The sequence below is a fragment of the Lepisosteus platostomus genome, chromosome 11, assembly GCF_059453375.1.
Source record: "Lepisosteus platostomus isolate fLepPlt1 chromosome 11, fLepPlt1.hap1, whole genome shotgun sequence".
Classification (NCBI taxonomy): Eukaryota; Metazoa; Chordata; class Actinopteri; order Semionotiformes; family Lepisosteidae; genus Lepisosteus; species Lepisosteus platostomus.
In genome coordinates, this window is record NC_142621.1 from 33,985,387 (window position 1) to 34,001,208 (window position 15,822).

General features: G+C 38.9%; 1 protein-coding gene across 2 annotated transcripts in view; it reads right to left on the reverse strand.

The window, feature by feature from the left end:
• pkd1b (polycystic kidney disease 1b) overlaps positions 1 to 15,794 on the reverse strand; it is a 65,586-nt gene extending 49,792 nt beyond the window's left edge. Inside the window, exons 1-6 of one of the 2 annotated variants that reach the window (XM_088599340.1) lie at positions 13,998 to 15,794; positions 12,509 to 13,146; positions 5,719 to 5,790; positions 4,096 to 4,265; positions 3,212 to 3,495; positions 2,081 to 2,456 (exon numbers count right to left, since the gene is read on the reverse strand). In XM_088599340.1, coding sequence (XP_088455466.1) covers positions 2,081 to 2,456; positions 3,212 to 3,495; positions 4,096 to 4,265; positions 5,719 to 5,790; positions 12,509 to 13,086 — 1,480 coding nt within the window. In that variant the 5' untranslated portion in view covers positions 13,087 to 13,146; positions 13,998 to 15,794. Of the gene's footprint in view, positions 1 to 27; positions 950 to 2,080; positions 2,457 to 3,211; positions 3,496 to 4,095; positions 4,266 to 5,718; positions 5,791 to 12,508; positions 13,147 to 13,997 lie in introns of those variants that run through there. The other variant, XM_088599341.1, reaches the window with a different exon arrangement.
• Positions 15,795 to 15,822: the final 28 nt, after the last annotated feature.

Genomic DNA, 15,822 nt, shown 5'->3' on the forward strand with positions numbered 1-15,822 from the left:
TATTATAAAAACTGATGTTGTAGTTACCTCCACCACCACTGGTATCCACCTCCATAATCAGAATCCAGAAAAAGCCAAGATAACTTGTCATGGTCATTTTTTCAAGACCATACAGTGGTTGTTACACCCCTCCCCCAAAAAGAAATCACAGAAAAAGTAAATTTAACAAAAATTCTAGCACATAACTGTTCAAAACTGTTCAAATTTTACATTGCACATTTCATTCCTTGTGTATAAGCCACCATTGAATCTTGGTTGCCAGTTTAAGGATTTGAGGGTCCAATCTGGGAATTGTTCTAAGACATTCTTCAAGCTCATGACCCATCAGACATCCTGAAAAACAAACCGAATGCATATTCCTCTCCAGTTCCATTTTGTCCTGTATGATCCATGAGGCCACGTTAGTTTTCTTTGACTGTAGATTTTAACCCACTGGCTTTTGTCAGGTAAATCTGTTGTTCAAGTTAATTCATACATGGTTTTATGAAATACAGTTCTAAAAGTTTTGTTTCTTTCTGAGTGTGTCTTAAGGTTGGGTAGCGATATAATTTCTCATTGACTTTTCGCTGAATATAAATGGTAAGCAGTCCTTTAGCATCTCTTCACTGCTGCAAATACAGCTTCTCCTGAAATTAACCTTCCTTTTGTCTCTTCTTGTCTTACTTTCTTCATCCTTCCCCTTATTCTTCTGTGAAGCATCGGTCGCTGTTCTTTTCCCTGTTCTGCTCTGTCCTTTTTCTCAGCTCCAAGCCTCTATTCTCTCTCTATTTTGCTTCCCTCTCTCCTTCTGTGACCCTTCAGCTCCACGGAGTCTAGCCTTTGGAACCCATTTCTCCCTAAGACCCTGGGGATTTTTTCTGTTTGTTTCACAGTACCAGTGGCAGTCTTCTTTTGTTCTTCCATTTCCTTGCTGTAAATCCCTCACTGAAAAGGCAGTTAAAGGCTTGTCCAGGTTCATGTTTTAAACCACCACCACTTTTTTTCAGAAGAAAAAAACAAAAACCTTTGTGTGCCAGCGTCAAAGAGCACAGCTTTTCTTGTGCAAATTTTATAACTTAGGCAACCCAGTTCAATAGGAAGGGTATGTGTACAGGGCCTTTCGGATGCATAAAAGGTTCTGCAAAGATTTGGAATGCCAAAGGTTCACAGCAATTCATCCAATAATTCATGGGCATTTTGTCATTTTACATCCAACTTAGGAACCAAATCCAACTCCCCAGTCTTTGTGCAATCCAATATTAAAATACAATATTAAAATTGATATGGTATGATGCTATAAGAGTCATTTGATTCATGGTAACTTCCCGTCAGAGAAATATGTTAAAGTCACCAGTTATTTCCCTCAGCTGAAGTCAAATAAAAGATTGTTTGATAGGGCTGGCCTTCACTGAATCAGTTTCGCAATATGTCAAATTGACTCCTTTGTTAACAATTCCTTTGGTTATTAAGTTAACAGACAAATCTTAATAGCATGTTTTAAAAAGACCAGATTAAGAAAGAAAATACAGAAAAAGGTTTTATGCACACCAAATATTTTATTAAGCGTGAATGGCAAAATTAGTATACTATTCTCCGAGCTTGTCTTTACCTCAATAGATGACACAGTCAAACTCAAAGTGCAGAGTGCAGAGTTAAAATATAAAAATAATTCCAATAATCATCTTTCTAGTTCTGTAGAGATGTAAATAGCATGCACCAACCCTCGAAAATGGAGCAAAGTAAAATAGAGCTACAATCCTAGTCCCAGAAATGACATAGTTCTTGTTTAAAACTTCACTGGCTGGAAAGCACCTGACCTAAGGCAGATAGTTACTTGAACACAACTAATCAATAACTTCCCATGATCACCCCACCCAGTCCTGGTGGAGTGCAGCTAGCAGTACATTGCTTCTTTAAAGCCCCCAGTTACAGTGGATGTCAGACACAGCTCAGACACTGCCCTGTCTTTCATGCTTTGATAAAATTTACCACCCAGAAACCAGACTTTGTAAAACAAATACAGCTCCTAATTTTGTAGGTCTAGGTCAAATGTAGTATCTATTCATTTTTTAATCGCAAATAAATGGTCTTGGGATCTTACCAGTAGTTTCCTTGCCTCTTGTGTCTTTCACACTCCACATGGCAGACAGATCAGTGCCCCTGTCAATGTGGACCAAGAAATTCAAGGTGTTCAATGTTTCCGCCTGGAGTGGGTACTCCAGCTGTACCTGCCCCAGGGGCATCACCACTTTGACAAAGACACTGAGGAAAAGATGATAGCCCCCCATCATTGCATGGACATCAACTTTGTAAGTGCCAGGGAGGGCATATTTATAGAGCACTCTTGTATTTGTTGTGTTGTAAGGTCGTGAGCCATCTCCAAATTCCCATTGGAAGACAGGAAGGGCAGCACTGACACTCAGCTCCACTGGTTGGTACACACTATGCCAGGGTGCAGTTACTATCTCCAGGCTCACCTGCAGAAACACAGAAACTTCAAAGATATAGAGAATGTGCATAAAGATATTTTAAATAACGTATTCTACTGTGCTTGTGTTATTGCTTTGGGAGACTACACAAGAGGATTTAAATACAGGAATTAGAATCAAGACAACCTGTTGACAAATTAAGACATTTGCATAAAACATACAAAGAACAGTAACAGCATCAGTTTTACACTGAGACCTTCTACCCTGATCTACCCTGAGGGTTGGGCCTGGTCAGTACTGGGATAAAAGACCTCTAATGAAAACCAGGTTACTGCTGTAAGTGGTGTTTGTGGACAAGTAAGTGTCGCTCTTCACCAGAATTTCCAAACCTATATGTGTGTATGGTGACCAGTGTTGCCTTTGGTAGGAGGTACCATCCTTCAGATGAGCCTGTAAACTGAGATTCTTTACTCACTTAAATCAGTAAATGTATGCAATCTGGCCTAGTTTATGTCCCCCTAATTCAAATGTCAATGCACATAATGCCTCAGAAGTATGTGCTTAGAAATAGAGAGGGAGCAACCTGTATTCCTGAGATTCTCCATAGTACAAAGTTACAGGCTCTCTGCTTAAACAATTGATGCAACACATAGTGATGTTTATTTACATTGACATCATTTCAATAGGCCAGGCCGTTAAAGTGACAGACATTTTAGATGTGCTGAATCTTCTAAAAAAATGTCCAGAAGTAAAACGAACAAAAAGTCATCTTGAAAAACCTGGCTATAGCCATTCCAACTCACCAGGACAGGGAAGGCTGTGTGGATGATGGTGCGGCCGCAGACCACGGTCTGCACGATGTTGGAGCACACACCACTGCAGGCCTGGGCCTGCACAGACGCCGGAGGAGCCAGGGTGCCGCACAGGCAGTGATGGGCAGGGTCTAGAGCATAGTGCGAGTAGCCACGGTGACGGCACAGGGCCTCACAGGATTTCTTATCGCGCACCTGGGGCTCGCAGCGTAAGTAGAGAAGAACAGCATCTGACAGGGAGTGGGGGTTCGGCACACAGGAGACAAAGCTGTCAGCTGGAAGGGATAAGAGACACATTGCACCACAATAAAAATAAGACCAATTTCAAAACCTGTTGGCTTTTTTTTTGGTTTAGTTATATGGTTAAGGTGGTTGTTTATGAACATTATCATGTCTCTCAGTACATTAACGTCTCCCATAATTTGTCTTGTAAATAGTAAGATTGTGCTGTTTTTTTTAACTCAGGCATGAATTAGCAGCAGTTTTCTTCAGTTTTTCATTCTACTCAGCTCCAAACTACATAATTGGCCCAGCTGGATGCATTTAAGAAATTTCCTGGGATCCGTAGGTGTTGTAGATAATGAGGAGACCTACTGTAAAAGCTCTCCTGCACTGTGGTCTGCCTGGACTGGAGTTGTGTACTTTGTCATTCAGGTGAGATGAAATAATTACTGCAGGAAGTATGGCTTTCCCACACCACTCGGAAATGTGATCTTTAACCACTCTTCATTGAATGATGGACCTGTTTGCTAATCCAGACCACATTCTTTACTAATTTTGGCTCATCGGAAGCGTGCACATTTCCATTCCTGCACCTCAGCACAGTGGATAGCAGGACACAACATGGTGAATATTGCCAACGGAGAAACACTGACCGCAGGGGGAAACTGCAGAGTCCAGCATATTGACTAGCACGTCAAACGCACTGGAGGGCTGGCTGCACCTGACATCTTCACTGTCCAGCACTGTCAGGGAGCCCTGAGCTAGCCAATCTTTGAGCCAGGCCAAAGAGCAGTCATACTTGTAGCTGTTGAATCCAAACTTTCTGCATAATGATAACACATAAAGATTGATTATGTATTGACAAATACATATTAACATTTTGTGGTCAAACAATTATTATGATCTTAATATAAACTGCAGAATTATTCCCTACTATATGAAATGTTTTTAGAAACATCGGGACATCTAAAGTGCTGGTTGGTAGATATAATTACTGGACTTACACAATCCAGGATCTCCCCATAGAAAACTGCAGAAACTCTAATGATTATATTACACTAAGTCTGTAAATTGATTACAGATTTAATCACATTTCAAACTTAAACTCTTTGCCTCTCAACTATGCAGTGGGAATAATCCCTGGTACCCTAAAATTATACAACACTTTGGGAGGACCAGATTTAGAAGATTGCATGCTGTTTAGCTGCCATTTTAAGGACTTAGCCGCACTGGAATTGGTTCATAGAAATTGGTTACATCTTATCCTTAAAGGACTGACTATTGTCAGAGTGAATGAGCTGCTACTCTTTAAAGAAAGGAAGAGGTAACTTTTGGGAGACAGTCGATGGATGTCTGCTATCTGAAGGCCAGAGGACCAAACCTCTGTGTGCTGTCTGCAGAAGGGAGGAGGACTGCCCAAGGATCAAGGAACTTTGAGTTTTTTAACATTTTGTGAAAAGTGAAAAGTCTCACAGAGAGAGACTGTTTTGAGGAAAGCCAAGGAAAGATTTTGTTGTTTGTTTGGAAGCCAGTAAGCAGGGTAGCATCTTGGCCATGATATTGCAGATATTAAATTTGTAAAAACGGTCAAGAACAGTAAGATCTTAGACTTTTGTTTTGGTTGTGGTGTTTTAAGTGCCCTGCACTAGAAAAATAAATTACACTAGGGTGTTTAAACAGCTGTGTGTTTTAGTCTTTGTTTGTCTGGACCCCCCTATTTTAAAGATTCCTTTTCTGACAGCCAGGGGTATACTATACTAGTACAGCCATACTATACACACTATGTAAAAAGGTTAAAAGGACATTCATTTTAAAACAAATATTTCTCCACTCTGTGGGCACTTCATGCAATAATTCAAAATCTTAGAACAAAACCCAAAGACATGAGAACACTATGAGATAGTGAATTTTAGGCTGAAAACAGGCGATGCACATTTACTGTATGCTAAGCATTGTAGAGGTTGCTGAAGCAGAAGCACAAGGAGTCTGGATTCAATAATAAATGAAAAGCAATGCATTATCGACAATAACTACATGTCAGTTTTACTGAAGGGTTTGCAGGGCAGTAGCTTATAATTTGCTGATTTTTAAAAAACATGCTTATCATTAATTGCACAAAATAATCAAATCACTGTACTATAAGCCTGCACTTCTGCTTAAGTTCACTTAACATAAATTCACTGGTGGAGTTTAAATCGGTTACTAAATGACCTTTTGTAGCAACAAAAATTGGAGAATCTCCTTACTTTTGTAGCCTACAGAAATCGGCTACTTACATTTTTTTGAGGTCCTTAAAGTCAGCAAAAGCGTCTGGTCTCAGATGTGTTATTCTATTCCTAGACAGATCTCTACAATAAAACATAGAAGGCGCAAAATACAGATCAATAACAGCAGTTAAGTAATAATTTATACCTTGTCAATTAAAATTACAGGTAAACCTGTTGATCTGTGTCTATTCAGGAAAAGTGTTAACAATCCTTGATATCTTGATTTTATGCTGACCAGCTTTTTTTCTTGTTTATTTTAGGGTAAGGAAATACCTCAAGCATTAGGTAAAATGTGAGGCTTGTGAGAAATGTCAGATGAGCTCTTTTTATTTTCCAGACAGAGCTCTGATGATAGTTATAAATCAGAATCAAACTTGGATGAGACAAACATTTTTTTTAACAAAACACAACTATACAACACACATTATACAATAACACATATGTGCAAGCCTATGCATTTTAGATGCCTATATTCTTAAGACCAATACAGAATTACCTGTAATCTGTAAACACTATGAAACACCTAAAGAGGCCAAAAGGAAAAATAATAATAAACTTTAATTTTACATAGCACCTTTAAAGGTGGCTTCTCAAATTGCTTTACAGAACAACAACATATAAAATACACAGCAAAAAATGCATAATACAGTGTATACAAAATGAAAATACACAATGAGAGGAGATAGTAGATTGGGTTATGATTGGAGCTAAGAGGTATATAACAGAACCAGTTAAGTAAAAGGCCTTTAAAAACTAGAAGGTTTTGAGTCTAGACTTAAAGAGGTGAATCTCTGATATCTTTAGGGATAGAGTACCAGAGCTTTGGGGCATAACAGAAGAAAGCTCTGTCACCCATAGGGTGTAGACAGGCTTGGGGTACAGTAGGAGACCAGAATTAGAAGAACAAAAGTTGCAAGGTGGGAAGTAGGACAATAGTAGGTCAGACAGGTACTGAGGTGCCAAGCCATGCAGAGCCTTACTGGTGTAGGTGAGCATGAGGATTTTGAAGTCGACACGAAACCTGAAAGGAAGCCAGTGCAAGGATTCCAGGATAAGACTAATGTGATAACTTGCCTTGAACCTGCTCAGGATTCTGTCTGCCAAATTCTGGACATACTAAAGTTTGTTCAATGTGGATTTAGAAACCTCAGCAAGTAGAGTGTACTAGTGGACTAGTTTTTCAGCAGCAGTTAGTGACAAAATAGGACGTAGCCTGTTAATATTTCTGAGGTAAAACAATTATGTTTTGATTATATATGTGGATCAAACATGAAGCCTGAATCAAATATCACCCAAAGTTTTTCCATTTTGACTGAAGCTAAAATACAGTACATTACCATCCAGAGATAGTGTTACTGCATTGGCTTTACAAAGTTGAATTGGGGTGCTGATAAGCATGACTTCAGTTTTGTCAGTGTTAGATTTCGTATGGATGAAGATTTGAGTATCATCAGCATAGAAATTATTCTTTAGGCCAAGCAACCTTAAAAGTTGAACAAGTGGGAACATGTAAATGCTAAAAAGTGAGGGGCCCAGTATCCAGCCTTGAGGAACACCAGACTTAACAAGTCCAGTTTTATAGCTTAATCTGCCAAGAGAGACAAAGTGACAATGATCAGTGAGGTAAGACTTGAACCGTTTAAGAGCAGTGTCAGAAATACTAAACACAGTCTCAAGAGGATAAAGTAAGACATCATGGTTAACAGTTTTGAAAGCATCTCTGATGAACCATACTGGAGGGGTTTGCAGAGGTTCTACAGTATGCAGGAGGTGATTTCACTGAATTGTAACAGCACGTTCTAAATTGTTTTACAAGGAACAGTAAATTGGAAATGGGGAAAATGGAAAATTGTTTAGATTATCCAGAGCCATTTTTTGGCAAAGGGGTAATAGCAGCAGTTCTGAAGGTCACTGGCACTACACCAGTGCTGAAGGATTGATTTATTATATTGAGGACAATGGGGCAGAGAGTAATTAATTAATTACAGTTATATATCACTTTTCTGGACACTCCACTCAAAGCACTTTACAGTGTGAAGTAAAGTTGTGATGTGAAATAAAGTAAAAGTAAAGTAAATGTTGAGTTGATTAAGCATGTTAATCCTGAAAATCAAAAATCAAAACTGTATGATATACTGAAGTCTCTGAAGAGACTGTTAAACCATAAAAGAATAAAAAGAATAAAAGAATAAAAAGATTCTACCATAAAAATAATCCCCACTAGACAACAGTTTAGGTGCAGATGTGAGAAACTACTTCACTAGCTGAATTAAGGAGAAATCTTAAGGAAACCAGAACCTTAACCAAGATACTGAGATTAACAGACCTACTCTTACAGACAGTTCCATGAGATCTTCAATAACCAAGATGTCAGATCAATGCTTTAATGAAGAATGGCAACTCCTATAGTACAGTGCCCCCAATGACCATACTAGAGCTTTGATTAAGTTAATTCTCATCCAAAGTGAAGAGCGCTACCTAGTTCTCCATCATCACCACTTATAGCAGCTACCTGGTTTTCCTTAGATGTCTCCAGATCTGATGGCACTATAAAACATCTATCTTCCACTGGGAAAAAGACTGACATCATCTAAAAAGGAAGCAAAATGTTTTTACCACCTTCCTTTTGCAAGATATAACAGGTGGAGACTCCTGGCAGTGTCACAATATCAAACTCTATATTAGTATTTTAATAAAGAAAGCGATTAAGCCAGAAGTTGACATGCTGTAAATGTTTTGTATGTTGGAAGCATTTATTCCCAAAAATTTATACTCTGCAGAATATCTTTTCTCTTTGGTCTGAACAGACAGCATAGTAGAGATCAGAGTAGTAGGAGTCAAAGGATGTCAGACATACTCCACATTCCAAAGCAAATATTTAACAGGGGTGACCTAAGACTCCCACCTTGCCCATTTGTGTGGGAATCTAGGCAGCATAAACAGTGCAGAAACTAAATTAATGCTGATGCTTTTGAAGTCTGATTGCTAATTTCGCTGAGATACAGCACACTGTATGGTTTCACTGAACCCACATACCAAGTACACTTTTATCTTCTATTTAAATTAACAAGTAATTCTCTAAATGTTTCAGAGGAATGCTTGTTTCAAATTGGAAAATCATTTTAAAACCCAATGAAATTCTAGGCCGTGTGGGAACGTGTTAATAATGTGGTAGGAGAATTTTATTCCTGCTTTCACTGTAGCGATATGAAAGACCACCTTCATCTCTAGAAGTGCCAGACGAAGAAGTGGAAAGGTAAGGAATTAATAGTAGGTGATTCTTCCATCAGACAAGTAACTCTTTTGTCTGACATGGACAGAGTTTATTACTTATATTGCAATAATGATGCAATATAGAAATCCAAAATAAACTATTGATACTTAAGTTACTGCTATTGAAATTACAAATACAACTTCAAAAATATTCTAAAACACCACACACTGAACAGAATAGATGGTATTATATTATTTATGGTTAGCCAATTTTATCTGTAAACTATGCTTCTGTAATTGATCCAGAATGGTGCAGGCAAATAATTCATTACCAGGGAAGAAATCAATTTATTTTATATAGGTTTTGCTCAGTTGGTGTGTACCTTTATTAAAAGCAATTTACAGCCCTGAAATAAAACTGATGTAGGGGGTCTGTCTTTAAATGTCATTAAAACAAGCGTTTGGGGAGTTTGACCGAAAAATGCCAGGCAGCATTGCCACTATAGACATGGTCTCCACGGCAATGAGGCCTAATTAAATACCCACCCCTCCAGCCTCCATCACTGCACAGCATTCCTCTTTAACTACAGCTGTGGCTGAAAGGGTCTGGACAGGACTGGCTCACTACTTCACAAAGACAACAAAAAAAGCAATTAGTTGCCAAGGGAGAGTTCAAATGTCCAATGCTAAGCAAAAAAGACATCATGAGCCATCCTTCTGAAAACCAGTATAAACTAGATGTCACAATGGCTGATGTTGAAGTGGTAAAAACAACACACTCAAACTTTAAATTAAGATTAATAAAAATGTCAAAGCAAAGCCGTTTAACCATCTTTCCTAACTCTTTTCTAACTCAAGTGACGTTGTGCTGGCTGTGGACCTCTTAAAATTGGATTTATTTCTGTTAATAAAACAGTGTCCTTTTTTCAAATGTTTAGGCACTTAAATTCATATTCAGACTTTAGTGACAAATAAATTCTTAAAGAAATTTGTAATATTTTAAAATGATATTTGACATCTGTGGGTGGCACCGTGGTTCAGTGGTTAGTATTACTGCCTTGCAGTGCTGTAGCCCTGGGTTCAATTCCTAGGGTGCTGTCTACATGGAGTTTGCATGTTCCCCCTGCATTCATGTGAGTTTCCTTCAGCTGTTTTGGTTTTCTCCCACAGTCCAAAGCCATACTGGAAGTTTAATTGGCTTCTGGGAAAATCGGCCTTGATATGGGTGCATATATGTTTGTATCTGTGTGTGCGCTGCAGTGAACTCTGCGCTGCAGTGTCTCTTCCAGGGTGTATCCTGCCTTGTGCTCAATGCTTCCTGGGATAGACTCTGGGCCAAGCTGACCCTGAATTGTTTTAGATGTTATTGAAAGTGATATCTGTGTTTTTCAATGTAAGGACAGTAATCAATTTGCCAGTCTGTTACTACTTTCAAAATCTGTGTTAAAATTTGTATTACATTTCAATCACAAAAGCATCTGTTGTATTGGATGTTAGAGGGTTTTTTGTGTACTTGCTTCTTATTCATTGGCCTTTTCCTACAAATGTACAAAGCACATAGCTTGAGCATGCTCTACCAAAATCATACATCTGTTGTAGTATTATATGACACTTCCTTTTTCTTTGTTCTTAACGGACAAAGGTGTCCAGATTTATGATGATGCAAATCTTTGATGGGAGCCTGATAGTCCAGACAGCCATATTTGTTGAACTATAACTTGTTGAAATGGGAGAATTCTGCAGGCAAAACATGTACTGGTTTATGTATCAAAAGATGTTTTGTCAGAAAGCCTCAGTTTTACTGTAATGCAGTAAATGAAACCACAATTATTTACCCTGGAACTTCAACCAATAGAAACATAAATATAAATTATACTCGGACAGGTCTCAGAGATGACAAACATAAAGGGAATATAATGGAATCCCCTTATATTATATAGCAATATATATGACAATTCTATTCCACAAAGGAGATTTTATTGAAAGACTGGTAAAAGATCTAGAAATGTAATGAAATGCCTGTGATCACCCCTCAGGGAAATGTTTATTTACATGTTGCTTTTAAGAATTGCAAGTTTTTTTGGGGGGCAGCACAGTGGCACATTGGTTTAGAATTGCTGCCTTGCAGTGCTGGGGCCCTATGTTCATTTCCAGACCTGTAGTGCTATCTCCATAGAGTTTGTATGTTCTGTGCTCATGTGGGATTCCTCCTGGATGCTCTGGTTCCAAACACTGTCCAAACACTTACTGGAAAGTTAATTGGCTTATGGGACAATTACCATGGTATGAGTGTATGTGTCTGTGTTTGTGTCTGTATGCCCTGTGATAGACTGGCATCACATCCAGGGTGTACCCTTCTAGCACCTGTTGCTTGCTGGGGTAGGCTCTGGCTCCCCCCGTGACACTGAATTAGAAGAAGTTGTTAGAAATTGCATAGATGAAAGGATGTTATAAGAAATTAAACTGGTAAAAAGTAACTGAACTGTGTTAGTTTTTCTCCCTCTCCTACTATTCATGTTACCCTTATATACAACATTAACTTTGTTAAGTTAACCTTAACAAAGGCAGTTATTAAGGCACAGGGCATTACTGAAGCACTCATGTAGATTAATTCCCTTCAGATGTGGTAGTTAATAACAGTTCAGCAGGTGGCTCCTACAGTATCTGTTTTTCTTATCTCCTGCCAAGTGTGGTATGACCCAGTCCTCCACCCTATTCCCAGAAAACACTGATTGTTTCTTTTTTTTTTAACTTTGGCTGTTGAAGATGTGTGATAGTTGAGATTCAGTGTATAGAGAAGAAACCTGTTACAGACACAAGTCAAAGCCACCACAGGAAGACACCCAACTAACCACATGTAGCTTCATCAGTAGCCTTCAAGAACAAGCACGCAAAACACACTAACCTTTATGGTGGGAGGGAAAAGTGCTTGGCCACTTTTATCAGTTTTTTACTATAGTTGCACAATTCTGCACTGATGCTTGAAAGAAACAGGATATTTAGTACACCTGGTTTTCAAGCACAGCTCTATTTTTTGCTTTGAGTATGTTCAGGCTGCAGACGTGACATTTTGTGCACCTGCCTGGAGCTGCAGAGTAAAGCACATCTGTTCAGTATCTCTAAAGAAACAAAGGCTGAAGTCGACCAAATGTTAAGAAGGCAGCCAAACATACTGTACATGATGGTATCCCGAGACAAAGGTGCAACCTGTAAGAATTACTATATTTTTCATACTGCAATTTTTTTTAAAACAAACTCAATAAGAAGAAGTGCAAGATTTAGAAGCTGTAAAAAATCCAACTAAAACTAAGTTACAGCCCAGTGAGACACTTCATTAGGAATATTTTAGAATTGTACAGTCAAAATATCATGCTTTCCTCTTATGATAAAGGGGGCTGCTGTGATTTTTTTCTAACTTTATATTTCTAACTCGGATCTCTCCATAAAAACCATGGAGCCGAACCAAGGAGGACTCCTGAGAATCAGCCCTGATGTGTACGGAGTACCAGCATTCCCACGTTTTAGATCATAAGCAGTGTTTGGGCACTTTTCTCCCCGGCCCCCTGGAGAAGCAAGTATCACTTACAGTATCTCTGTGTGTAGAGGGCAGCTCCCTGCCCTAGGGACCTCAGTCAGACCCGCTCCAGAGCAGTTCACAGCCGTGTGGTTGCAGACACAATGCTTGGGACAGGGAAGGGCAGGCAGTATCTCAGATGGCCACAGTGTAATACCTGTGGGAGGGGGCTGCCTGTCTTGAGAGTGATCATGGGAGTCCATTTCCAACGAGGGGGCGTTTATTTTGCTTCTCTCAGGGGCACCATTTTTGTAGGCACACTTGGCATCACCCAGGATGCTGCGAATTAGTCGGGATCCTTGGTGCTTACTGTGCCACCTCCTCTGGGTCAGGCTGGTCCTGCCAACAAGAAAGTTTCCTTTAAATGACATGGCTCTGTCCTCAGAGCTGCCTGAGTGCTCCCCGTGGTTCCTTAAGTTTCCCCAAGCTTTCCCACTTCTTGTCTCCCAGGGCAGTTCTGGAGGGCTGAGTTTCTCATCCTCTGTTAACTCCACATCCACACTGTCAGGAAACTCTCTTTTGCCATCAGCCTGGCTTTTCATAGGGATCACTGCTGCTGCCAAAAACAGGGTACAGACCAACAGCTTCATCCTGGGACTCTCTGTTTGGATGAATCCAGTCTATGTTCCTTGGCATATTGGGAAGACAGCCTGAGAGGTAGGGAATATATTGTTAAGCATCATCTCCAGAATGCTGGACCCATCTCCCAGACAACAGCATGACTCACACTAGCAGGAATCTCAGTCCCTGAGCAGGACTTCCCCACTCAAGTGCTTAACGGGCTGGGGGTATTTTCTTACCACTCCTTGCAAGACAGTCATTTATTTTCATGCTTTCTACAGAGCATTGGAAATACGCGGCAGCAGCGGATTTTTTCCCAAAAAAAACAGCCACCCTATCTCTTTTGATATGTTTCAACAAACTTTCAATGTCCAGGAAAGTCCCATTGCCTCTTCACTTTTCCTATCCCATTCAAAAGCGTTGCCATGACACCCTGCGAGTAGCCCAGCTCTTTGTGTCACAGAACTGATCGTCCATCACGGCCGCCTGTTACCATAGCCGTCAGTCAAGAGGGCGAAAGCATTTCCAGAGCTGCAAACCTAGTAACGCTAAGCATTTTTTAAACGGTTTACTTAAAAAGAGAGACGAGGTTTCAGTATCTCAAAAATCAAATAAAAAATTAATGAATTGCCTGTCTTTTCAAAATTAAAACAATTGAAATCTCACAGTCACAAAAGACGTGTCTTGGCAGTAAAAATCAGTGAGCGCAGTTAAGTGTTTCAGGAATGTTAGACGAAAGGCGCTGAAAATCAAGAATAAAAAGTAGCTACATTAAATCTTATGTTTTACTGCTCAGCAAACTTCTACTATGCTCACATTGTTTAAATATTTTTGAACAAAACTAATTCAATGTTCCACCTTGGTAAAGATAAATTGGCAACTTCAGCATTTCAGCCGATTTTACTGACGTCCTCAAAACAAATTATGGAAACCGTCTTACCCCAACCGACGATGAGATGAATCTGGAATCGTCACTAATAAAAAAGCCATGGATTAGGATCTGAAAAACGACCTATCAAAACACCTAATGGTTTCTGAAATCATTAATATCCCCTACATGCTCTATTGTCTAACGAAATGGCTCTCGTCATATACGAAATAACTCAAAAACTGATCCTGTTCCTGGTCTGCTTCTCAAGAAAATTGTATATTGGAAAATCTCTTCGTTTCCCATTCCTTTACAAAGTTTGCACAATTGACATAAACAGGAATATTATTTAAAATAAGAAAACATATAAAACATCAGAATTTTAAATTAATGTTATTTTAATACAAATCGTTTAATCGCACAACTAGCAGTTCATAAAACTGATCCCTTCTTGTCCATCCGACATTCTCACGTACTAAGAGAAACGGTTGCTACTCTTTCTAGCTGATTTATTCAAAGATGCCACTCCAGGCACAGCACTCCCCAATGAAGTTCAATCTACAGAGGGGTTCATTAATTTAGGAAAACAGCGCTACCTTCTGGAAAAACTAAAGAACTTAATTGCATGAGTTCTGGAACATTTAGACTCATAATAATTTCCCATTGTTTTGTCTTTTATCTATTTAAACGTTTCTCTTTTTAATTTTTGCGACCTAAGCTTAAACGGAACACTTGTTTATATCTGTCGTTTGTGCCTATTAAAAGAATGAAATATAAATCAAGAAGTATTCAGACCCAGAAATTTAAGTGCCTTCATTCTAGCAGGTGATTGTACAGACTTGACAATAAACCTACTATTGGGAGTAAGCCTGGTTCAGGTTAATCAAGAACTAGAAATTAATCAGTTGATTCAACCCTCTTTAATGCAGATCTTTGCATACCGTATAGCATCATTTCTTGAGAGAGTACTATGAAGCCCAAGTTATTATCAAAACCAGGCTGCTCTCCCAGCCCCTGTGACACCCCAGCTTCAGTGACTGTGACTATGATGCACTCATTAACCTTCAAAATATTACTGGATTAGTCATTTTTGCTGTTGCCCTCCAATCTTCTACTATGTCAATCCTAACCTCCAAATGTTATGCTGGAGGTTAAAATGTTCTCCCGAGTTCTAGTTGTGCACTTAATGTGCTTGTAAAATGTTGTCTTATTTCAAATAACTTAGCAAAAATGTCAATCTAATTTTGGTCCCTCATTTTAGACTCAAATCACTTATTTTTGTAACAAGTCTGCTCCTGGACTAGCATGATGTCCTCAAAAACAAGCTACCAATCATTTCCATTTGGCCTTGAGAAGTCATTTTTCAGAATTGTCATTTTTCAAAATTGGTGTATACATACAATAGCTTGTTTCTTCTCACGTAACATACCATAGCAAATGAGCTACTATTATACTTAACATGAATAAAAACAATTCAGGACGTTTTCCCAAAATTAGAGGACTACAAAGCGTCATTCCTATTCAAACAGATCTTTCCAGTAATTACCCCATACCTGAATATAAAAAACAATCAGAAGTCTACAAATATTATAATGCATCTATCAAGTACAAGATATTCAAAGAAGTACAGCTGAACACATCAAATGCCAAAGAACATCCACTGTATATTAATGTTGCTTTTACACAACACAATGAGTGAAAAACTTTATTTGTGATGTTTCCTCAGAAAATCTTTAAACTGCTAAGACCTCAGATCTCAGGTTGAAAACATCCTAAAAGTCACTGCAAGGCATGTAGTATGTCAAGAGATGATTGGCACTATGTTGGTTGATCAGAGGAACCAGTTCTCAACCCAAATGAACAAAAAAATGTAAAGATATAATCAATGTCCCCAAAG